General features: G+C 36.1%; 3 protein-coding genes and 1 non-coding gene across 7 annotated transcripts; 1 reads left to right on the forward strand and 3 right to left on the reverse strand.

The window, feature by feature from the left end:
• Nucleotides 1–4665: 4665 nt before the first annotated feature.
• On the reverse strand, nt 4666–8006 carry LOC107638986 (ubiquitin-conjugating enzyme E2 32). The gene is made up of 5 exons (XM_016342390.3): nt 7613–8006; nt 6048–6179; nt 5828–5912; nt 5411–5574; nt 4666–5319 (listed from the first exon to the last, which is right to left on the reverse strand). The coding sequence occupies exons 1-5, from the start codon at nt 7718–7720 to the stop codon at nt 4882–4884; spliced, it is 927 nt and encodes a 308-aa protein (XP_016197876.2). The 5' UTR covers nt 7721–8006; the 3' UTR covers nt 4666–4881.
• A 770-nt stretch (nt 8007–8776) lies between these two features.
• LOC107638988 (DELLA protein RGL1-like) lies at nt 8777–11056 on the reverse strand. Its single transcript, XM_016342391.3, has one exon. It carries the CDS (start codon nt 10833–10835, stop codon nt 9027–9029), a length of 1809 nt encoding a protein of 602 aa, XP_016197877.1. The 5' UTR covers nt 10836–11056; the 3' UTR covers nt 8777–9026.
• Nucleotides 11057–11937: 881 nt separating this feature from the next.
• Nucleotides 11938–12009, forward strand: TRNAH-GUG (transfer RNA histidin (anticodon GUG)). Its single transcript has one exon. It is a non-coding gene; the product is annotated as a tRNA-His (tRNA).
• An 8527-nt stretch (nt 12010–20536) lies between these two features.
• LOC148566761 (uncharacterized) lies at nt 20537–24685 on the reverse strand. Of its 4 annotated transcripts, none has more exons than XR_015880606.1 (4): nt 24003–24685; nt 23242–23340; nt 22941–23042; nt 20537–20965 (listed from the first exon to the last, which is right to left on the reverse strand). XR_015880606.1 is itself a non-coding variant. In XM_088483134.1 (3 exons), the coding sequence occupies exons 1-3, from the start codon at nt 24237–24239 to the stop codon at nt 23022–23024; spliced, it is 357 nt and encodes a 118-aa protein (XP_088339260.1). In that variant the 5' UTR covers nt 24240–24685; the 3' UTR covers nt 20537–23021. The 4 variants fall into 4 exon arrangements, 1 of the variants encoding a protein (XP_088339260.1); XR_015880608.1 differs by having other exon boundaries at nt 20537–20978; XR_015880607.1 differs by having other exon boundaries at nt 22872–23042.
• Nucleotides 24686–25542: the final 857 nt, after the last annotated feature.

Here is a 25542-nt window from a genome sequence, read left to right on the forward strand (position 1 = left end):
GAGAAGCAGCGTTGAAACAAAGGATGGCTACAAGATACAACAAAAAAGTCATTCGAAGAGCATTCGCCCCGAACGACTTGGTCTTGATCAGAAACGACATTGGAGTCAACAAATCAGGGGAAGGAAAACTCGCTACAAATTGGAAGGGACCATACAAGGTCAATGAAGTCTTAGGAAAAGGTTATTATAAAGTAACCGACCTGAACGGAACCGAGTTACCGAGGTCGTGGCATGCTTGTAATATGAAAAGGTACTACAGTTAAAAGCGAACTCTACTCGTACTCTTTTCCCAACTTCATGATTTTTTCCCCCAAAATCAAAGGGTTTTTTCTGGAGAAGGGTTTTTAACGAGGCATCATAGTAGGGGCTAAGGGAAATAGATTGTCAAAAACCCTTAGTAGCAACGAAGTACCTCCCCAATTAATAAAGATCTTTTCATCTTACAAATATCTCTTATAAATTCCTTTTTTGTTGTTTTCTATTCCTTTCGACGAAACGCGCCGACTTAAGCTCGATAAAACGTGAAAATCCCATGAACCGACCTAGATGGTCGTCAGGATAAAACGACGAGGTACAAGTCGGTGTAAAGAGGTTATAGAAGTTGATCATAATAAACTCGGAAATATCCCAACTCATAAGCCGGAACGGGAAACTGAGTAACACAAAAATGAATCACGAAAGTAGCCTAAGTCAGAAAAGCTTAATGAAACGAAATTGAGTACTAGGAATAACAAAAGAGAGATAGGAAAAAACCCAAGAAAAGACTAAAAGGCTGTCCTAAAGAGCCTTAAAACAAAAAGGTTCAGAAAGGCAGACAAGCCGAAGAAAAGGTTTTTTCAGAAAAGATCAAGGGGAATTCGAAAAAATCGCAAATCAGAAAAGCATGCACGCATAAGGTAACTTAAACCCTTATCCAAAAAAGGGGTACTTATTTTTTAACTTAAACCCCTATTAAAAAGGGTATTATAAAGTGTTTTGTTTACGGCCTTAAAAGGCCAAAAAATTGTTCAAACACTACCAAAAATAAATAAAGAGTTTAAAAAAGAGGGGACCCACAGGCCGGGCCCCAAATAGCCAACAAATTACTTTTTTGCAAGAGGAGTAGACAGATCACCACCACCAGAGGCAGAAGGAGCGCCACCAGGACCGGGAAGAGAGGCATCCATAGGAGACGAAGAGGAAGTCGGAGGAACTGCAGAAGAACTCGGAGCGTCCTTAGGGCGAGGAGGGGACTCTATAATTCTCTGCCCCCGAGTCTTCAATTCTGACTCAGAAATAATCTCGGGGACAGGGGGATCCACAATGGCACCATCAATGACAACTTTATCAGGATCTAAAGGGGAAAGGTCCAGGCCAGGAGCAATGACTCCGACCTGCTCCCTAAAGATCCTCCAAGCCTCTTCAGCCCCATCAGCAATAGAGTCCTCCAACTCGGTATAGGCCCTCTGAGAATTCAACAGCTCATTTTTCACAGACACAAGATCGTTAAATAAACTTTGGTAGCTGTCCTGTGCTGTCTTCCTCAAGCCCACCTCCATGTTGCATTGGGCTTGCAATTTCCTCTCCTTCTCCCGGAGGCTATCCTTCTCCTCCTTCAACTTGGCGACTTCCTCCTTCAACTCCCTCTCCTGCTCTTGATATAAAAGAAGCCTTCCTTCCAGCTCCTCGACCCTCGAGGTCATCCCTAAAGAGCTGAGAGGAGCCTTCTCAAAAATATCTAAGAGTTTGCCACAAACCTCCGCCGCCTTGAGGCTCTCCCCAACCAGAGTGGTAAGATGGCGCCGAACAGAAACATCATCCATGCTTATACGAGCATGGGGATAGATGTTCTTTCGGACGAATGCAAGAGCATCCGCCTTAACCTCACCAGAAGAGCCAGACTCTAAAGCCTTGCGCTTCTTCTTCTCTGGCTCAGGAGAAGATCGGGCGGAGGGGGCGGCTGAGAGAAAGCTGAAGAAGAAATCACAATGGGCTGAGAGGGAGTCCCAACGTTCCGAGGAGGAGGAGGAGGAGGAGGGATAACTGCCCTAGCGCCACCAGTTCTGGCGCGAGACCTCACTTTAGCCTCCTGAACTCTCTGGTAAGACTCCTGAGCGTTTGTCTTCGCCATCTCTGAAAAGACAATAACTAATAGATTAGACAAGTCGGAAAGGTTAGTCAGACAAGTCGGAAATCTAACAAACAAATAAAAGCTACCTAGTTGTGCCTGAAAAAAGGTCAGAGACCCCTGGAGAAATTTTTTTGTGTCCAAGTATGGGGCCCTCCCCCACACTTCTCGGAGGAACCCCACAATGGCTGCTTCTACCTCATCCAGGTCGTCCAGACCATATTTCTCGCAGGGGGAGGCCTCCAGCCAGTATAAAGGAAATCGGGGAGAAGAATTATCATCCAGAAAAAAGGGGTGGTGACCCTCTACAGCTTGAACTTTGAAAAAATAATTTTTAAAGTCATGGAAGGATTCGTCAAAAAGGGTAAAAACTCTCCGACCCTGTATGGCTCGGAAAGACACCCACTGTTGCTTATTGTTTAGCCCACTGAAGGGTTTGGTCATATGGAAGAGATAGAAAAAAATCTTCAAAGAAGTCGGGAACTCCAAAGCCTGGCTAATAAATTGATAAATTTTCAAAAAACCCCAAGAGTTGGGGTGAAGTTGGGTAGGGGCAACTCGACAGTGATGCAAAACAGACATCTCAAAGTTTGAAAAAGGAAGAAAAACACCCAAACGGGTGATCATACATTCATACATAAAGAAAAAATGAGGGGCCGCCTCATTGGCCCTCCCAAAGCAAACCCGGTCTTCAGGACCCGGGACTACCAACTCATACTTCGGCTCGTCCTCCTCGGAAGTACAAATTCTGTAGTGAGTACGAAGGTGGGTGATAAAATCAGTATCGACCGAGGGTTCCTCCCCTAGGACCGTGACATCAACCCACTAAGAAAGGACATCTACGGAAGCCATCTCTTTTTTCTTAAAAAGGTAACAAAAACCTACAAAGGAAAAAAAGAAAAGGAAAATCAAAAACACGGTCTCTAAAGGGAGGAAATACGGAACTAAAGTCTACAAACCAACCTATCTACAAAATAAAGACATGCAAATAGAAAGGCATGTTACAGAAAGAACTAACCTTTATCTGAAAATGAGGGTTGGAGGAAGCAAAAGCCTTCGAAAACACGAGGGTGCAGCACGAACAAATGAGGAAGAAGTTTAAAAATCGCAGAAACGAAACAACGAAAGAGAGGGAAAGCATTTATAAACATGCTAGGGGAACTATGGTAAAAACGGGGCAGTCATTAATGAAAATGCACCGTTACCAAGACCATCAATCCCTACGCACATCCCTAACGGACACGACGCTTGATTAGACGTAACTGCCAGAACCAAAAGGTCACGAAAAGTCACGTCGGTTTCAGAGCATCACGTCGGTCCTCCAACAAGTCGGTTACAACCCCGAGTAGTATACTCGAACCCAAATCTTAAAGAGAAATTGGGCTCGAGTAGGGGCACTGTTCATACCCTGGCCCAACGATTAAGGCCCAGGATCCAAGTAAAAAGGCCCAACCCAAAGGGTTGACCTCACCTTTCACCAGATCAGCCACTACGAAGTCGGTACTCGTCACGACTTGCTCTAAAGAAGCCGGGAACGAGGGTTAGTTGGCAGATAATCACTCATTTGAATGAGTAACTGCCCCTAGAATCTCTCTAACTACTTCCACGAGCCATATCTTAACTTCCCTAAGATAAAGGGACGGTTAACACCCTGGAAAAGTGGCACTACTCCAACGGTGGTTATTGGTTCACCACTATAAAATACACTGACACCCCTCAGGTATCTCTAAGTCCCAATACTCTCTAGACCTGCTAACACTCTTGCTGACTTAGGCATTGGAGTGTCCTTGCAGGTACCACCCCCATTCATTCATACTCACAAGTCAGACGGAGGCCCCCAAGGCGCAGACCCTCACAAAGGCTTCCTCCCTCAGACGATTGGGCCAACCAACGCCATCCAGCCCATTAATCTCCAGTTACCTACCGTAACACTACCCTACCCTACCCGCAGAAATATCAAATTTTTTCAAAGTAAATATAAAATTCAATCATTTTAAATTTTATACATATTAATAACATAAAAAATAAAAAACTAATATTCTAAATTACTAAATTAACTAACTAGATTAGTGGTTGTTCACTTATTGTAAGTCATTATATAAGGGAAGTTGTGGGTTTAACCCTCACTTTCTTCATTATATACTTATTTTTTAATAAAATATGTGTTGTATATAAGGTGCGGATAGGGTAGGGTAGAGTACACCCTAAACCTGTACCCTACCCTACCCGCAGACATACCCGAACCGTACCATACCTTACCCGCAGCGGATTGGGTAACCTACCCTATCCGAACGGGTTGGACCGAATTAGGTACCCGCGGGTAAGGTATGAATTACCAACCCTACTCTCGAAGTTATGCTTTTGGAATGTTTTCCTCACCATTTAATTTTCTAAACCTTGGTCACGCTTAATAAATTTAGATAAAGAATTGGGATAGGATTATATATACGTACTAATGTGTAGAATTTATATGATGTATTTGTAATTGATCTTATTCATTCTCTTCATATATATATTGATGTCTAGTAACTTAACATTCTACATTAGGCTATCATTCATTTATTGGATGGTCAAGATAAAGGAAGTAGTATTATCAATTTTTTCATCGGAGCAAATTTATAAGAATTCCACTTATTTGAATTGTTTATCTTTTTCTTCACACAACATTATCATGTAAAAAGGGCATGAAAAGATCATAATCCTTCACTGCTTCACAGCACGAGGCTAATGCCTAAAGATTATAATCTCTAAAGCCAGTGTGAGCAATAACGTATCTAAGACCCATCCATGAAAACTGGTCCATGATCGGAAGATTTAACGAACTTCTTCAGCAAAAGGGCCACAATTGCAATGGCAAGTCCAATGGCTATCAATGTGAAAATATGATCATCAAGCTTTTGCTGTATCCTAGTCTCCGGCTTCAGATTTTGAACCCTTAAACCAGAATTATGGGGCGACTGGTTCCTTGAAACACTGGATTGGATCTCCGTTGAAGGTTCAACTCCTTGAGGATTATCATCAACAACTACCTCCTCTTCAACAATTCTATCTCCTGCTTGATCTGGAATCCCCTCTTCAGCAGGTAAAGCCTCAGGATTATGGGAATTTGCCTGGGACTCAGCCTCCTCGTCTCTGGAATGCTCTTCTTCAAGTAGTTGTATGGAGCTATGTTGAGGAACAGGGGGTGCCTTGCTTAGCATATACTCGTGTATCTGTGATAATAGAGTAGAATCAGCGCAAATGCACAATATGTTGGTAGTTGCAGAAAACATGTTTTCAGGTGAAACATATGCAATATCTTACCTCATCAATCAGTTTTTGACGTTCAGGAGTCCCAAATTTCGGAGGCGCTTCACGAGATTTGATGGCCAAGGTACGCCTTTCTTCCTTCTTGTAGTCCAACGAGCCCAAAGCACCATTAGGGTTGGTAGGCATGAATGCAATCAGAGCAACTAAAGCGGTCCTTACTGACAAATGAAATTTACACCAACTAAATCAGAACCTTTGCTGTAAGTAATGTATTAAATTAGAGCAATGAAATATACCAAAGGAAATTCACATTCTATTCCAATTCCTCTTGTATGCATATATGATATCAAAGTGCACAAAGCATAACATGCATAACATGCATATCGAGCAACTCGATCTATAGACCACAGATAACTTGCAAATTAGCTACTCAAATGCAGTGACTCAGGTACAAAAGAAAAGTTAGTTTACCACTCCATGATGGTTGCCAATGCTCAGGGTGATGATTTGATATGCTCAAGCAAATCTTTGTTTGGGTCTCGAAACGACCATTAGGCTGATAGCATAACAGTAAAACTTATAAGCATGTAATAATAGAGGTTGCGTTTCGTTGTTCCAAACTTCCAACACAAAAGACTGAATGCAAAAGACAAGATTAACATAATAGTATTATCCTCAATCAGCATCTTACCGTCAATAACATAAATGAAGGTGGTTTGAATGGATACTCTGAAGGCAATTGGATCCGTCCATGATAGACAGCACCCTCAAATTCAGTATCACGAGGCCCTCTAATTGCAAATTGCCATTCAAATATATTTTCCTGAAAACAAGGGTGATACTGAAGTTGCTCAGCCAAGTTTTATGAGTTATGAGCCATGATGTCACAGCAAACACGAAATATACTCAATAATTAAAAGACTATTTTCCAATGGGTAACAAGTTATAGATCATGCAGATAAAGCTCCCTGGAAGTAAAGTTTTTCTCTTTTTTTTTTTAGTTTTATTTTTATTTTTTATAAACGGAAGTCATTTGAGTAACACAGAAGTCACAGAAACTTATGAAGTTGGAAGTTGGGTATACTCCTAAGCGGAAATAAATAGTGATGAAGTAAGATGTCCTGTACAAGCAGCACCTTGTAAAGTGTAAACATATCTTTTCCCTAAGATCTTGTTTCCTACATAAGTAGGTAGAAATAGAATAACGTAAAGGCCCAAAGGGCGTGCCAAATTCTTCTGTATCAAATTTCTGAACTTCCCATTTCAATGTAAGGTTAAACACAATGGTAAAAGGGAGATTTTTGTTTAAAAAAAAATTGAAGTTTCCAAAGTGTTTATTATTCATACATATGCAAATGGTTCTATTTTGAGTCTTTGACTAAGCAAGTGTTTGGAGGAACTACGAAAAGGAAAGATATCTGATAGATAAGAGAGAAGTCAGATACGAGAGAAGTGCTTAACATTATCCAGTTACTCTTGCATAAATCTTAGATATTTTTTTTTAACAAAAAAGAAGTAATGATCAGAGCTTATAATGTATTTTGCTAATTTTACCTTTCATATTAAAATAACTAAACACATTTAATACGTTTTAAAATCTTATAGGAGGGGGCAGATTGGTAAATTATTAATCTTTTATTTCTCACTAATATATAATAAACTAGGATTTAGCTAAATATACTCTAAGACACATTAAACTAAACTCTAAAAACAATTCTCATTACCCTTCCCAGACTCAAACTAATTTAATACGAAGAAATGGCCACCGTGAATCTATGAACTCTCTCTCTCTCTCTCTCTCTCTCTCTCTCTCTCTCTCTCTCTCTCTCTCTCAAGTTTCATTAATAGGAGTGATAACTATCAAAATCACAATACAACCAATCCCTAAAAACCAGTGCAGAAATTTGAATACGTAGTAAACACCTCTTTTTTCTCTCTCAGTCCCACTTAATTTCAGAAGCAAATTTAATTGTGCCACTTCCAATTTCACGAAACAGCAGAGTTCACACAAGCTCAATCAAACAATTCCCTTAACAGGAGTTTCTGAAATCAGCCACTAGCGCCATGAATCCAACATACCAAGCTTTATTGAATTCGCCACAAGTTCACAAAATAGTATAAGTATGCCATAACATAAACAATCACCTGAATCCAACACAATTGCTCCACAACCACCACAAAAAAGAGATCAAGCTTCAATAAACCCTAATTAAGAAAAAAAAAAAAAAACAGAATTAAAGGAATAAAGTACAGAACCTCGAGAGGGAGACTCGTGAAATCATCGGAAGGATTGGACTGCATCTCCTTGACCTCTTGGAGAATGCGCTTGACGGCGGGGTTCTTCATGTTGTACTTCTCCGCCATCTCAAGGGTATATGGGGAATTTCTCAGAGTGAAAGGAGTTTGAGGTTTGTGAAATTGTGATCGTTAGAGTAGGAGGAGAATGGAAAATTGGAAAGGAGACAAGAGTATGAGTCAGAGTGCAATACAACAACGACGTTCCATCTCCATAATCATCAACACGTGTCATTAACATAAGGGTCTATCACTCTTTCTACTTCAGTTGACGTTGACCACGCATCAGATTTAATCTTCCCTCAAGTGAGTACTGTCATCAATGCCCTAAATTATACTTCTTGAATTATTTAGTAAAGTAGATTCAGTAAATTTGATTAGATATTTAACCTTTTTCATTTTTGGCAAGTATACACGAGTTTTAACTTTTAACAAAAAATAATTATTTCTTGTAAATTTTGTTATATATACTACTGCAGAGATTTTACATTCCTTCGCTGCTATGTGCTTTCGTTTTAGGATATAACATGAACAATTATCACGAGTATAATTAATTAATTATTGTTTAAAAATAAACTATTAAAATAGTATTCGAAAGTATTTATCTACGATAATAATTTTGAAAAACATAAAATAAATAAATTTTTTATTGTTTGATTAAAGACAGAAATTAAAGAGAAAAAAAATAAAAAAAATTAATAGGATCCACTAATTTTTTTTCTTTTTAACATTGAAAAGAAAATAAAAAAAAATTAATTTTTTTTTCTACTTCTAATACTATTCTCTACTTTTTTTAATATATTTTATAATATAAAGATAAAATTCTTTTTTTATAACATCTATTTCTTTCTTATTTTCTTTTTATCCAAACACATCTAAAGAAAACAAAAATCTATTCAATTTTTTTTCTTTTTATTTCGTTCCTCTCTATTTCTTTCCTTTCAACCAAACATAAACTAAGTGATCACAAAAACCCATTTTGATAGACGGACACTTATTCTTGTTAAATTTAATTATATATCTTTATAGCGTTTATTTGTAGTTTGTATTTTTTGAATTATTTCTCTCAGCGACAAAATCTTTTTGAGTACAGTTTATTCATAGTTAACCAAAGAAAAATAATTCGTGGTAAAAGTAGAATATAATTGGACCAGGAAAAACCTCGCTCGAAGTAGAAATATAATTCACAAGGTTAGGCTCATAAGGACTCCTAATCTGAATTCTAGTTTCACACTACCAAGATCATGCTGTTGAGATTATAACTACCATTATCTGATGGCTGAATAATGGTGAGTGTAAAATCTCAATTTGCAGCAAAGAGTATTTGTTTTCTAGAACCAGAATCATTGATCAGAGCATACAAATCAAATTTTTCTCATAGGAACTTCCACACGGAAATAGAGTTCAATGGTGTTCCCTTCCACCCCAAAAGAAGGGAATTCCCATCCCAATCAAATGTACAACTGCTTCCACAAGGGAACCTTTTAGCAACAAGCTCAGCTTGGAACAAAGATAACATGCTAATCTCTGCTTCCACCAGTCCAAACCGGGAGAAAAATGCCCTCCATACATCAATCCTCACATTCCTAGCATTCCTCTCTGCTCCCTCGGCAGCCAATATGTTCTTGATTCCATAATCAAGGTACTGCGACTCGAAAACCAGCCTGTTCGGCTCGTCATGCTTCATACAATTCTCTAAACAATCAAACAATGCACTGAAGTAGAAAAGCGCCTCAATGAACCGGTTTACAAATGAAGTCGAATTGTGGCTCGCCTCAATTTCAGTTATGGCAAGTACAGTAGGCCTTATTGTTTTGACAACTCTCATGATAGTTTCGAGCTGGTCCGGCTGCTGAATCTTGCTGCCAAGTGCATACTGAGAGTAAACCACAATTGTTTCCTCAGGATCTATCTTAAATAGATCCTCTCTGAGTTGCAGCATGTCAGGTACAATAACATAATCATAGCAAAGGTTTATCTTCAAGCTTATTGCAAAATCCTTCAACCTCTTTCCAGTGTCCTCTATGATAAGCTTCGAATTGCTTCCACTTCCAACAGCTGTTATCTTAAGCAGCTCTAAAGGACATCGATTTCTTGACACAAGGGATTGCATCAGGGTTGTCCATTGCACACCCTTTCTGATTTCAAAATCAATGACGTGAATCTTCTTTGCCTCAGTAACATTTTCAATTATAGATTGGACTAGTGTGAACATTGTGATCTGACAGAAAGGAGCTGCTTCATAAAATGCCAAAACAGAGGGGGTGAGATTCTTGGTTATCTCTCGAGGATCCATTGGTTGCATCTTTTTCAAGTCCTTGGATGAAATTCTTCCCGTCTCAAGATCAATCCTGAGGCGAAGAGCCTCCGCGAAGTAATGAACAACTCGCTTAACTGGTGAACCGGTCTTGGAAGACGATGACTCGCATTGAGATAGCAACTTGCCGGCTCGCCCGAACTGCTTAAACCCCACTTTCTCAGCACAAGCCAAGAGTGATTCAGCAAGTTGAACCTCCTCTTTCTCCTCATCAGAGAGTCCTGAGAAAAATTGACCAAAAGGGTGGCTAAAAATTGACTTCAAAGCTGATGATCCTAAAGATTTTGGTGATGATGGTGATGATTGAATGAACCTTGTTCCTGCTATCCTCATCACATCGTCAGTTGAAAGCTTTCTTCCAAGAACTTCATTACCTGCAGCAGAGTGATCAATTGGTTGCATGATTTTCTCTTCATCACATAACTTCTTAAATCCTTTGTTGCTGCCATAGCTCTTCAATAACTCAAGTGATGCTAAAGGAGTTGATGAGTTTTGCTGTTTGTCGTTTGCAATAGTTTCTTCACTTAGTGGAACCATTCTTGTTGGATTTTCATCAAACATGTGGAGGTCATCAAAGTATGTATGGGTTTGTGGTGGTGGAGAAACTGCAACAAATTGTAGACTCTCCAATGTTCCATACTCAAGATATGATAATTGTTGTTGCTGCTGCTGCTGTGAAGGAAAGAATTCAAAACTAGACCCAAAAGGGTCAATTCCCATTGACTCACCCCACTCTTCAGCACCAGAAAATTGAACCTTGTTCACTTCATTCATTCCCTCTATAGCCCAAGAAGTATAATTTGATGAACTATGTTTATCCTCAATTGCACTAAAACCGAACTCATTGAAAGGACTCAAATTTTCCATCACACTAAGTTCTTTTTGTAACTAACAATATATAACAGAGAACTGAGGGATTATTAACAAATTGATGCGAAATTATATTTGTTAGTTCAAAGTTCTAACACTTAGATCCTTGTAGTATAGTTAAAATTGATTTTGTCACGGGTGAGGTGACTGAGGTCTGTGTCGATATGACCAAGATGGCCTCATTGGCCTGCATATATATATAAATAGAAGCCAGTTGTTTATAATGACAAAGCTATAATTGATTAAAGTTTCAATGAGTTGCATGATTTATTTTGGTTCTCCACATAAATTACTCAGAAGTTCAACCAAGAAGCTAGTATCCAACAAAGTCCAAACAAAGATGGATAATGATTAGCGGAGAAAATATTAGAAAATTGTAGGACTGTCGGGAGATTTTTTATTTATATCGACAATTCTTATGAATTTAGTTTTGGTGTCGTGTTTAAAAAAGAAATTTACAGCATCTAATTACATACTAAGTTTACTAACATTTATCATTGCGTGAATAATTATTTATAAAAATAGATCATGGCAAAAGTTTAATAATATCAGCGTATTAAAATAAAATTATATATTATTCTTTATTATTTTGAGAATTTAAATTCAAAACTGCTAAATAAAAAATAAAAAAAATTATTTTGATTAATCTAACATTCAGCAGTAACCAAGACATTTAGACAAGGAATTTATATATAATAAAAAAAGGAAAGCAGAGTAGAATATGATTTAGGACAAGGTATCCAGCTATGCAGTAGCCAGCATAACTTCATAAATTGTAATGAGTACCAATTGTTTTTAATTGATTTTATTATATTCAACTATCGCAACAAAGTATAAAAAATAATGATTGAAAATAGTCTATTAATATTTATTATTCTAAAACTAAGTTTGTATGTAACATGTTTGAGATAGACTATTTCAAGCATATTACATACAAACTTAGTTTTTACTTTTTACTGATACATTAGTTATTAGATTTATTTTTCGAAATCAAATAATTTAATTTTAATCACAAATTTTGGAATAGCTTAACTGAAATAACTACATAATTCAAAATCATTCAATAAGTAAAATATTTTGGCCAAATCGAATCAACTAAGTGGCTGTAGTTTAGTGGTAAGAATTCCACGTTGTGGCCGTGGAGACCTGGGCTCGAATCCCAGCAGCCACAAATTTTTTCCCTGTTCCTTGTTTTATAAAGGAACAAAATGATTATGTATATAATATTTAAATTTGCAATAGGTAATTATTTAATTTTGTGTCATTCATTTTAATTTATATGTTAAAAATTGTGTGTATATTGATTACGTTGAATTTGTGTTTTATTATATTTTAATTTGATACAAATAACTGAATTACATTGAATTTTATTATGATTGTGTTAATTTTTTTTAAAAAAAATTAAAGCTAAATATCTATGGATATCCATAGCTAAACTTTACATCCATCTTCCTTGTTTTATAAAGGAACAAAATGATTATGTATATAATATTTAAATTTGCAATAGGTAATTATTTAATTTTGTGTCATTCATTTTAATTTATATGTTAAAAATTGTGTGTATATTGATTACGTTGAATTTGTGTTTTATTATATTTTAATTTGATACAAATAACTGAATTACATTGAATTTTATTATGATTGTGTTAATTTTTTTTAAAAAAAATTAAAGCTAAATATCTATGGATATCCATAGATATCTATCTCTACGGCGGGGAGAAATAAATAGAAACCTGTGATAGAGATGGAGCGGGAACGAGATGCATTTTACTAATCGGGGATGGGGAGTGGACGAGGGGTCTCTTCCTCCATAGAGTTTCGGTCCATTGCCATCTCTAGATACATCCATCTTTATCATAATATATAGAGTAAATAGTTATTTTTGACCATGAAAGAACTAAATGAACTTTATATCTGTTAGAAACAAGAGAGCAGTCTAAAAAAAGTGTTTGTGTGTATTATTCAATATGAGGAAAAGTACAATGTACAAGGGGTATATATAGCTGCTAGAAGAATCAAAGTAATAAAAGCATAAAATCCTACAACTAATATACAGATACGCTATATAAATACAAATGATAATAATTGATCTAATTTGATTCTAATTATTCTCTTAACATCCCCCCTCAAACTCAAGTGGGAGCTAAGGATACTATCTTGAGTATGAATAACAGAGTCCGGAAACGAGTCGGATGATGAGCCTTCGTGAAGATATCAGCAGTCTAATCTAGTGTTCCAACAGCGATGAGATGAACAACATCAATAAGGATACGTTGCCGAACAAAGTGACAATCAATCTCAATGTATTTGGTGCGTTCATGAAACACATCATTATGAGCAATTTGACTAGCACTGCGGTTGTCACAAAAAAATCAGTTGGGGATGACTGAGGAGCACCCAAGTGTTCGAGAAGCCAACGAGTCGAGATAACTTCAGCAGTAGTCTCAGCGAGAGCACGGTATTCAGTGCCATCCATAGGAGTAAATTGAACATTAGGCTCGAGATGAGTAGACTCAGGGTGACTATCTGTAATTTCGGCTCGAATAAGAAGATCTGAAGCATATTTAGCTTGAGAGAGATAGATTCCATCATCAATGGATATGACTTCTAGACCAAGAAAATAGCTAAGAGAATAAAGATCTTTCATCTCAAAAGTATGTTGAAGGGACGCCTTGAGATCAGAGATACCATCAATATCATCTCTAGTAATGATCATGTCATCAACATACAGAAGTAGAAGAACAACTCCACATTCACTTTTACGAATGAAGAGAGCATTCTCATGAGGGCTGCAAGTGAAACCAAGATTGCATATGGTAGTGCTGAACTTGTCAAACCATTTACGAGGAGCTTGCTTAAGTTCATAAAGTGCCTTGCGAAGGAGACAAACTTTGCTAGAAGGACAAAGATAACCCGGAGGGGGTTTCATATAGACTTTCTTTTTCAAATCTCCATTAAGAAATACATTCTTCACATCCATCTAATTGAGAGACCATTTTTTAACCGCGGCAATGGCAAGAAGAGCTCGAACATATGTGAGACGAGCAACAGGAGCAAAAGTCTCTTCATAGTCAATACCCCGCCAGTTTCGGCATGTTGGGCGATATCATTATTGCCGAACCCGATGCTTACATTGCATTTGCGGGTAAAAGAGTAATTGAACAAACGTTGAATACGACAATACCCGAAGGTTCACAAGTAGCTGAATATTTATTCCAAAAGGGCTTGTTGCTTTGTCTGGTTTAATAATACCGCTTATCCGAGTGAATTTTACGGGCCCACTGGTCCAGAAGCTTCTCAAGCTCAAGCATTTACTTTTCTAGTTAGAGACCAACGTCTTGGGGCTAATGTAGGATCCGCTCAGGGACCTAATACTCTTGCATACAACCCTGAGCAACCAATTGTGCCTTATAACGGTCAATAGAACCATCAGAGCGAGTCTTGATCTTGTATGCCCATCTGCTTTCCACAACTTTCTGATTAGAAGGAGGATCAACCAAATTCCAAGTGTGTACTTTTTCAAGTGCCTGTATTTCTTCTTGCATTGTTTGTTGCCAATTTGGATTTGTGGAGGCTTCTCTGAATGACTTAGGTTCATGTTGATGAAGAATAGTAAAAAAACAATGATAATCAAGAAGGTGAGGAGGTGGATTTCTTACCCTAGAAGAACGAGTGGAAGGAGGAGGCATGACGATAGGAGAAGGATCGTCGTCCGGTCTGGAGTCATTAGGAGATGGAGAAGGCGGAAGAATAGGAGGTTGTAGAGGGTGACTCGAGATAAAACCTGTAGAATCATCACTAGAAAAAAGATCAACATTGGGGTTAGTGAAAAAAGGTGACTGAGTAGGAGGAATGAACTCAAAGGAGGAGAACCGAGAAAATATGTGATGCTCCCAGAAGATAACATGACGAGATATACGAATACGTTTAGAGAGAGGATCCCAAAAACAATAACCCTTATGTTCAGTGCCATAACCAAGGAAACAACACATACGAGCCCGAGGTTCAAGTTTACTATGTTCATGAGGCTGAAGAAGAACAAAATAGACACAACCAAAAACTCGAAGAGAACTATAATCTGGGGAGGTATGATAAAGACGCTCAAAGGGAGTAACGTTACCAAGAACAGAAGAAGGGAGTCTATTGATAACATGAACAACAGTAAGAACAGCTTCACCCCAAGTACGCTCAGGACACGAAGCAGAAAGAAGCATTGCACGAACATAGTCAAGAATGTGACGGTATTTGCGTTCAGCTCGGCCATTTTGTTGAGATGTACCAGGACAAAAAAACTCAGACAAAGTACCCTGTTTTGCAAGAAAGGTTAAAATTTTGGAATCACGATATTCAATAGCATTATCGCGTCGAAAAACCATAATGACCTTGAAAAATTGAGTTTTAATCATAGTGACAAAGTTAATATAAATCTGAGATAACTCATGGCGATTAGTCATCAAATAAACCCAAGTAAAACGTGAATAATCATCAATAAAAACGACAAAGTATCGAGCTCTGCCTATAGAAGTAGTGGGAGCGGAGCCCCAAACATCAGAGTGAATGAGATCAAAAGGAGAGCAAGCAAGAGAGGAATTATTGTAAAAAGATAAAGCAGGTTGTTTGACAGTTTGACAAGAAATGCAATCAAAAGATTCATTAGGAACCTGACCCAAAACACCCTGAGACACAAGAGGACGCAATTTTTCTAAGGAGCTGTGAGTAAGACGTTGATGCCATAAGTGAAGGATAGATGGAGAAGAAGTAGCACAGAGATTTGGTACAGGAGGAATATGGAGATTCTCGAGTACAAACAACCTTCCAACCTTACATCCAGTCCCGATGATTTGTCCTGTCCGATGATCTTGTACACGACAACCAGAAATGAAAAAAGTAACATCAAAACCCTAATCAACAAGTTGACCAATAGAAATAAGATTAAAGTTTAATTTGGGAATATAGTAAATATCAGGAAGATTAAGAGTCGACTGGGAGATAGAACCCTTGTGTGTTGCATGCAAGAGGGAACCATTAGTAGTATTGACAGAAGGTGCATTTGTAGTGGTAGGCAGAGACGAGAAAAGATTACGCAATGGAGACATGTGATTAAAGCAACCCGAGTCAAAATACCATTTAGAATTACTTGGAGGAGTCGAACAAGCAGCAAGGGTATTACCAGAAAAGGAGAGAAGATGCTGAAGGAGAGACGCAATATCAGATAGAGAGACAGGAGACGGGTTGAGAGGAGCAGAGGTAGTAGATTCAGTAGTAGCAGCAATAGTAGAAGCAGGCACAATCTTGGAGAAGGTGGGACGAGAATGATACTTGAGTTGATCAGGACATGGTGGGCGAGTAGGATAGGTAGTAATTAAATGTCCCGAGAGCTTGCAATAATGGCAGAACAGTTGTGAACAATGGTAGCTAATATGACCTTTCTGGTGGCATGTACAACATTCAACAGAGGGACAGTCGGAGAAGAGGTGCCCGGAACAGTTACAGTTTCGACAGAAGTTACCCTTTCTGTCTATGGCAGCAAAAATATCTGACTTTTCCATAATAGTAGTCACAGAGATCAAAGAGAGTAGAGAAAATTGCAATTTTGGAGTAGAAAATGAAAAATTTGGCGGCAAAATCGGAAAGAGATCACCAAAAAAGCTTAGGGAGGGTCCCATTGTCTGCCACATCGGATGACATGTCAGCTGCCACATCGGATGACATGTCAGCTGCCACATCAGTAGGGAAGGACACGTGGCGCTGCGTGATTGGAGGAGGAGAACACGTCAGCAGCTGACGAGGCATGGAGATGGCAGCGGGTCGCGAAGTGGATTGGGTCAGGCACGGGTCCGTTGAGCAAACTGCCTGACACGTGGCATGACGGAAGCCATTGATCTGGGGCACTGATCCAATGGTGTTGGAGGCGTCTGGAAGGAGAAGAGCTTCAATCGGACAGGGAACTTCAAGCGGCGTGTGGCGGCGCGTCCGGCATTGTATGGCGGTGATTTTGGAGGCGTTGGAAACCTTGCGACGAGGAGAAGGTGATGGTGGCGGCGGTGACGAGTCAAGGAGTCGGGAATGAGTCAAAAAATGAGGACAAAGTACTGCCAGAGGAGACAAAATAAAAGAGCTAGAAACCAATTGTTACTGGAAAAAAATAACCTAAGCTCTTGATACCAAGTTAGAAATAAGAGAGCGGTCTAAAGAAAGTGTTTGTGTGTATTATTCAGTCTGAGGAAAAGTACAATATACAAGGGGTATATATAGCTGCTAGAAGAATCAAAATAATAAAAGTATAGAATCCTACAATTAATATATAGATACGCTATATAAATACAAATGATACTAATTGATATAATTTGATTCTAATTATTCTCTTAACAATATCCATGAAAAATGAATTATGTTCGACAAAGATATTCAATCCTTAAATTTTTGTTAGACTCCGTTTAAAAAACATGTTAAATTCCAAGATTAACCCTACCACCAATCATCATTAACCTTCAACCCCCTTTGATCTTCTTCTACCACTATTTTTTTATGAAATTGTTCATCAAATACGAACTTCGAGTTTAAAAGAGGTGTTAAGACTACGGGTGAAAGTAAGTCAGGCGGCCTACCAGGGTCCACAACCTAGCCTGCATTCGGCCTGACCTGTTATAAAATAGTTCTAAACCCATGCTAATTTAAAAGCCTAATTTTGTTAATAGGTCAAACCCAAACTCACAAAATAGCTTAATAGGTCTATCAAGTCTCCTACCTGAATTTATTAAAATACTTTTTAAAAATTTTAAATTTGTTATGTTTTATTATAAATATTTTTTCATATTTTAAATACATTAAGTTTAGATATTATTATAAGGATTGAATTTAATATATTTCATATAAATATTTTTTTGAAAGAAAATTATTTTTTAAAATAATTTTTATTTTTTATTTTAATAAAAAATTATATATATTAAGCTTTTATCAAATTTCAGGTCTGGTCAGATTCAATAATAGATCAAACTTAATACTTAAAATAAAGTCTATAATAAATTATATGTCAAATTTAAACCAATTAAATATTTTACAGACTTAACTTGTTAAGAGTGAAGCTGACCTAATTTATTTTCACTCTAAATGAAAGCTAATGATAAAAAACAAGAACAGTTAAAGTTTAACATAGTGTGGCTTAACTATTAGGTTGTTGTACATTTTGTTTATAAGTTAGTTAGAAAGTCTTTAGCTTTGTATCTTAGCAATCTCCCTCCACATAAGTCTAATACTCATTGTAATCACTGATAAATTCATTATCAAATTAGTTAATTCAATATACAGTTTTCATCTACTCTAAATTTTAATTTTACTCGGCATTACTTGCTTAGAAAGCTTTCTTCCCAGAAATTCTATAATTCTCATCCCCTGAACCTTAATTATCTACCATTTGAATTCACATCTCAAACACTATTAATTAATAAAGAACAATGTTTAATCAGTAACCATGTGAAATAGGAAGTGGTGAAATGATTGAAGACTAACATACACAGCAATACAGCATTATATTATAAATTTTTCTACTTTGATGAAATGATTGAAGAATAAATACTATAATTAATTTCCTTTGTTTGGGGTAGTACAGTATTCTTAGCAGTAACTGCGGTTTTTCTAGGAAAATTATGTCTCTGAATATACTTAACATTTCCATAATTGGTGCTTTATCTTTACTTATTGTCTAATAAATAATAATAGCACTATCAATTAATACATATCTAACGGATCCATCATCAAGTTCATATCAAACGTAGTTATCAACAACCAATGACTTAACAATTATATATCTATTATATACAATATACAAAAACACAGTCCCCAGCCACTACTTTGCCTTTAACCCTTTTCCTGTTTCCATAACCATAATTAAGCTTAATTAATTAGAAGACAAACTTATCCATTCGGCTATTTTATAGCTAAAGGCACTTTATTAGTTATCAGATTCCCTCTAATTTTGTTTATATATTCTGAACGGTATGTCCTAAACTTTTCCACAGTTTTTGGTGATGATAAGTACCGAAAACATTCTATCACATAAAATTGTTTTTTTCAGGTAGAAAAGCATATAAAGTTATTTAAGTGGTTAGATTCTTAAGCTATTTTTTACTTTTTTTTTTTTTTTTTCCTTTATCTTTTTACCTACAAGTCTACAACTAGTGCTACAGTGATTTCCGTTTTTTATTTCTTTTAATTAAATTTTCTGAGTGCGTACTAGATTCGTACTTATACATATCGAACAAGTTTCACACTAAAATAGCTTAATTATCTTTTTCAGGTCGTGAATATTTAAAAGGCTAAAGAATAAATTGAAAGCTATAGTACTTGAGCGAATAAAACTACAAGGGACGCGTGGGTTAGGTTAACTACACAATCTTACACGAAATGAAAAGAGCACACCGAGATTCTTGACTTGGAAAAAATAATGCAAACGAATCAATAATGTTTATTTGCATATTAAAAAAATTAGTATTCATCCTAACATTTTAATTTTAATGCATTGTTAGCAACAGTATAACATATATTTAATTATATAATAGTATATCTATAAAAGTAATAACTATTTTTTACACTAACGGTATAATTAATCATTTAAAAAAATAAACATAATTACCATAATTCTAAAAATTAGATTTGATCGACCGAATCAGCCGGTTCGATCGAATTAACCGTGAATTGATTTTTTAACTGGTCCAGTTGAGGTCAGAAATCGCCTGACAAAAAATCAGTATACGAATCGATTGAATTGGCGGTTAACGATAAACTGTCAGAATTGAGCCGATTTTTTGAAGAATTTTTTATTCGGACTAGACGCATTAGAATGACGTCGTTTTTTAATTTTTTATTTTAAAAAGAAGTAAATATTAAATCAGTACCAAAAAAATTCTATAACAAAATGGTACCTAACCTTTGTTATTGACAAAATAACCCTCGAAAGAATATAAAATTTGACAAAAACATCCAAATGTGAAAGCATAACGTTACATTCACTACAACAAACAAGGCTTTTCGCAACGGTCAAAAACCGTTGCCGTAGATTGAAAAACCGTTCCCAAAACTTTAGGCAACGCTTTGGCAACGGTTTTTGACCTGTGGTATATGCGGCCGTTACCAATGCTCAAAGGCAACGGTTTTTTACCTAAGGCAACGGTAACAGAAAAACCGTTGCCATAGTTAGTGGCATAGACAACGGTTTTGACGAAAAATTTTAGACAACGGTTTTGATCCGTTACTCAACAAGCAACGGTTTCTAACCGTTCCTATTAACATGACAACGGTTTAAAATCGTAACTGGATAGGCAACGGTTTTAAACTGTTGTGGTTTTATTATTCACATAGCCAACGGTTTTAAACCGTTACCGTTGGCTCCAGGTTTCGGCAACGGTTTTAAAACCGTTGCCAGTTTATAGCCATCTAGGACAACGGTTTTAAAGCGTTACTGTTGATGTCGTTTTCGGCAACGGTTTTAATACCATTGCCATTTTATAGTCATCTAAAATAACGGTTTTAACACCATTGTCTTTTATAACTATTGACAACGATTTTTTTGTGATATATAATTTTTTATTTACAATAGTTTTCTCGTGAATGAACTTAATTTCAGTTTTTTTTTAAATTATTTAATGTCAATAAATAATCTAAACTATTTGAATGAAGTCACTAAAGAAAAAAAATTGAACATTTCCCATCAAATTTAACTTATAAGAATTGTTGTAAGATCCACAATATCATCTAAGTTTGCAAAAAATATAATAACAAAAGAGAGTTGAAATATATAAGTAGTAAATAGTCATCATGTTGGTAAGAATAAAATACATGTGTACATTTCCAGATACTTTCTAAAAGAAACAAGACTAAAGTTCTCACTTGAATATATTCCCAAATGGCTTCTTTATCTTTAATCCCCTTCCAATTTGTGTAAATTAATGGACAAAAATCTGAATTCCTTGTCACTGTGCCCAAAAATTTGCTCAAGTTGTTTCTAGCTTCATCAGTAGGACCAATTGCCTCTCCTTCACTATCTAGAGTAATTTCTTCTCTATCTTCCAAATGTCTTGCATGAATCTTCAAGCATTGTGTAGGTCCTCGTGTTTTCTTCACTGTTTTCTCTATACAAAGATACTAATTATATATGACATTTTTAGAAATTACCAAATTCGATTCACAGATTGGAATTCAATTAACACAAATTTTTAGATATTTCGGCAGCATTCTGGCATTAAATATGACATTTCTGAATTTAACAAATTAACCCATATGAACTCACTAAAACTAAATCAGCACTAATCAGCAAAATCAACACTAAACAGCAAAATCAGCAAAAAAACCAAATCAGCACAAACAGCAAAATCAACCCATATGAACTCACTAAAACCACATCAGCACTAATCAGCACTAAAATCAAACGGCAGCAAGCGAAAATGGCAATCAGCAGCAATATAACTAATTAAACTAAGAAAATGTTACCAGGGAAAAAATTGAGAACCTACAGAAGAAGCAGAAACAGAAAATGGCAAGCAGAATCAGCCATATGAACAAACAGCAAATCAACCCATATGAACTCACTAAAATCAAATCAGCACTAATAAAACAGCTCAGAATAAGGCCATCAGCATCATTGCTCAATCAAAACAAGGCATGGAATCAGCCATTAACAAGGATAAAGCAGCATTAAACAGCAAAATCAACCCATATGAACTCACTAAAATCAAATCAGCACTAATAAAATAGCTCAGAATAAGGCCATCATCATCATTGCTCAATCAAAACAAGGCATGAAATCAGCCACTAACAAGGATAAAGCAGCACTAAACAGCAACATCAACCCATATGAACTCACTAAAATCAAATCAGCACTAATAAAACAGCTCAGAATAAGGCGATCAGCATCATTGCTCAATCAAAACAAGGCATGAAATCAGCCATTAACAAGGATAAAGCAGCACTAAACAGCAAAATCAACCCATATGAACTCACTAAAACCAAATCAGCACTAATAAAACAGCTCTAAATAAGGCCATCATCATCATTGCTCAATCAAAACAAGGCATGAAATCAGCCATTAACAAGGATAAAGCAGCACTAAACAGCAAAATCAACCCATATGAACTCACTAAAACCAAATCAGCACTAATAAAATAGCTCAGAATAAGGCCATCATCATCATTGCTCAATCAAAACAAGGCATGAAATCAGCCATTAACAAGGATAAAGCAGCACTAAACAGCAAAATCAACCCATATGAACTCTCTAAAATCAAATCAGCACTAATAAAATAGCTCAGAATAAGGCCATCATCATCATTGCTCAATCAAAACAAGGCATGAAATCAGCCATTAACAAGGATAAAGCAGCACTAAACAGCAAAATCAACCCATATGAACTCACTAAAATCAAATCAGCACTAATAAAACAGCTCAGAATAAGGCCATCATCATCGTTGCTCAAATAAAACAAGGCATGAAATCAGCTACTAACAAGGATAAAGCAGCACTAAACAGCAAAATCAACCCACATGAACTCACTAAAATCAAATCAGCACTAATAAAACAGCTCAGAATAAGGCCATCATCATCATTGCTCAATCAAAACAAGGCATGAAATCAGCCATTAACAAGGATAAAGCAGCACTAAACAGCAAAATCAACCTATATGAACTCTCTAAAATCAAATCAGCACTAATAAAACAGCTCAGAATAAGGCCATCAGCATCATTGCTCAATCAAAACAAGGCATGAAATCAACCATTAACAAGGATAAAGCAGCACTAAACAGCAAATCAAACCATATGAACTCACTAAAATCAAATCACCACTAATAAAATAGCTCAGAATAAGGCCATCATTTGACAACATCAAAGTAAATAGTAGAAATTAAGAATAATATCAGGAGTCTTTAACTCAACTGTAAACATAAAAGTAACAACAATTGATGGACAAATTGCCAAGAGACAGGAAATCTATAACCTATTTTAACTCAACCCCAAAGCTAGCTCATAGGCAAAGAATGTCTCACATTTATAAACCACCTAGAAACCTCATCTTTGAATGATGTTGGATTTGTAATGCTGGCAATGTTCATTACCTCACAAAAGTCACCAGAAATCTGCTTAGATTTTGCTTGTAAAGTCGTATGGTACTCACGCAACAAGCACTGATCAAGAGTTTAAAATCTACCCTCTCGTATCTGCATCAGTTAGACAGTTTACATTATAGTAAGCAGCTTTTCGTATGGAAGGAAGAAAGCATAGTAATCAAGAACTCAAATGAGTTTTGACAAGAAAATGTTAGACGGTTTACATTATAGTAAGTAGCTTCTCGTATGGAAGGAAGAAAGCATAGTAATCAAGAACTCAAATGAGTTTTGACAAGAAAAAGAAACTCACTGATCTCAGGGAAACCTTCAAGCTCAATGGCGAAGCTTCTTTAAGTATATTTAGGGTAGAAATGCACCATGCATCATTTGTTTCACTTGCCACTCTTTCCTAATGGAAATTTAAGTAATTAGATGGAAAAAGAAACCGTGAACTGTTACCAGAAAGTTAAGCCACTCACAATAGATAGATGTTAATCAAGACTAGCTGGTACAAATAGAGTTAACAAGATAAGAGACTACAACTAAAAGCAACACTAAAGACATTTTAGCAGCAGAATAAATGAAATTCTAAGATAAAGTTGTGCTAGAGGTACTTAAATTTAATGAAAGATGTAAAGCTCACCAAAGAATCAACAATCTGTTCTATTATGTCATGGCAAAAGCATTTATCTACAATTTCAATCCTGAAGAAAATGAAAAGTAGAAAAAAGGGCTATCTTAAACTGTGAATCAGAATATAAGAAACAAAGTTAGTAAAGAGAGCATCTAAACAGCTATAGGAATTTTTCATTTTCAGAGAACCAGTTTCCAAATCAAAATCAGAACAACATTAGACATGTATCTTCTCAACACACTCTTGCAGACTACAGCATACACATATCAACATGTTCTACCTTACTATCGTAAAATCAACAAGAGGCACAACCAGTCACACATTTAATCTACAACCAAAATCCACTACATATGAAGCATTCAACTATTAGTAATAATCCAGTAAACTTTTCAGGCATTCAAAGTTTAAAATATTTAATTTAATAAAATATTCCCTACCTCGATGTCACAACTCGCGAAAATCACTAAACACAGCAGCTCCATCAGTGGTTCCAATACCAGCTCCCATGGCAGCAGCAGTAGTGATTCTGGGCAGCTCCAGTGCTGGTTCCCGGCGGCTGAGGACTCCGGCAACTTGCAGAACCTAGAGGCGAGGCAGAACAGAGCCGTTTTCCTCAAATCCCAGGTAGCAGCTTCCCTGTTTCCTTTTCCATTCACATTCCTCTCCATGGCCATGATGAAACAACGAATTGAACGGCGGCGTAGCCAGGATGCAACGGCGGTGGCTCCCTTTCCCTGGCCCCTGGCTCATGCGTAGTTCTTTCTCTCCGCAACATGAAAGTGACGGAAATGGAAGCTTCTGTGACAGAAACGAACGCGACGGCGACGGCAGCGGCTCAGCGACCCCTCGACGGCTCCTACTCCTTTCTCGCACGATGATGGCGACCGCTCAACGGAGGCGTTGCGGGGTTAGCGCGGCTTCTCTTCTCCGTCCCTCACTCTCCCTTTGCGGACTCTCTTTCTCCTTCGGGTTTGGCAACGACGGCGACGGCGGCACCTAACCCGCCGGCGCCGTCCTCTTCTCCTTCCTCCTCTCTTGTCCGTGTGTGTATGTGTTACGCTTATGAGTGGGGTTGTGTGCTCAGTGTTGGGGGGGTGTTTAGGGTTTTAGAATTTGGAAATTAGAGTTTTTTATTTAATTTGGGAATTTAGTTAGGAATGAGAGATTTTATAAAAGAATATAGATAAAATAGATATATTGATAAAAATGGGTGGATAGAATAATAATTTTAAAATTTAATATACTATAGTCACCAAAAAAATCTAATATACTATATTAAAATTATTTAAAAATATTATTTATTAATCTATTGTTGAATTCAAATAATTATTTCTAACAAAAAATATATATTTGTTATAACAAAATAATTATTTATAATAAAAATATATAATATCTATTATAAATTTATTTTAATTTTATTTTTTTAAAAAAAAATATTTGTTATATAATAATCAATAATAGATATATAATATTTATTTTAAAATTATTTTAATTTTATTTCTTTATATTAATATTTATTATATATTTATAATAAAAATATATAATATTTATTATAAATTTATTTTAGCCTTATGTGTTTAAAATATAATATTTTTTATATATTTATAATAATATATAATATTTATAATAAATTTATTTTAATTTTATTTTTTTAAAATAATATTTATTATTTATTTATAACAATAATTTTTGAGTATTTATAGAAAACATAGTTTCAATTTATATAATTATCTGAAATTATTTTTATTAGTATTGTTTAATTTGTACAATTATTTAAATAATATTAGAAAATAGTTGTTTCATAAATAATTGTTATAATGGTTGTAAAACCGTTCTTTAAAATAGTCAAAGAGAACGGTTTTATTTTGTTACTATAGCATAATGAAAAAATGAACTTCAATAACAACACTGTAAAAACCGTTGTCTAAGACCATCTAATAGAACGGTTTTAAAGTGTAGCATTTTGGCAACGGTTTT

This window comes from Arachis ipaensis, chromosome B4 (assembly GCF_059453495.1).
Source record: "Arachis ipaensis isolate K30076 ecotype BB chromosome B4, ASM5945349v1, whole genome shotgun sequence".
NCBI classification, from domain to species: domain Eukaryota; kingdom Viridiplantae; phylum Streptophyta; class Magnoliopsida; order Fabales; family Fabaceae; genus Arachis; species Arachis ipaensis.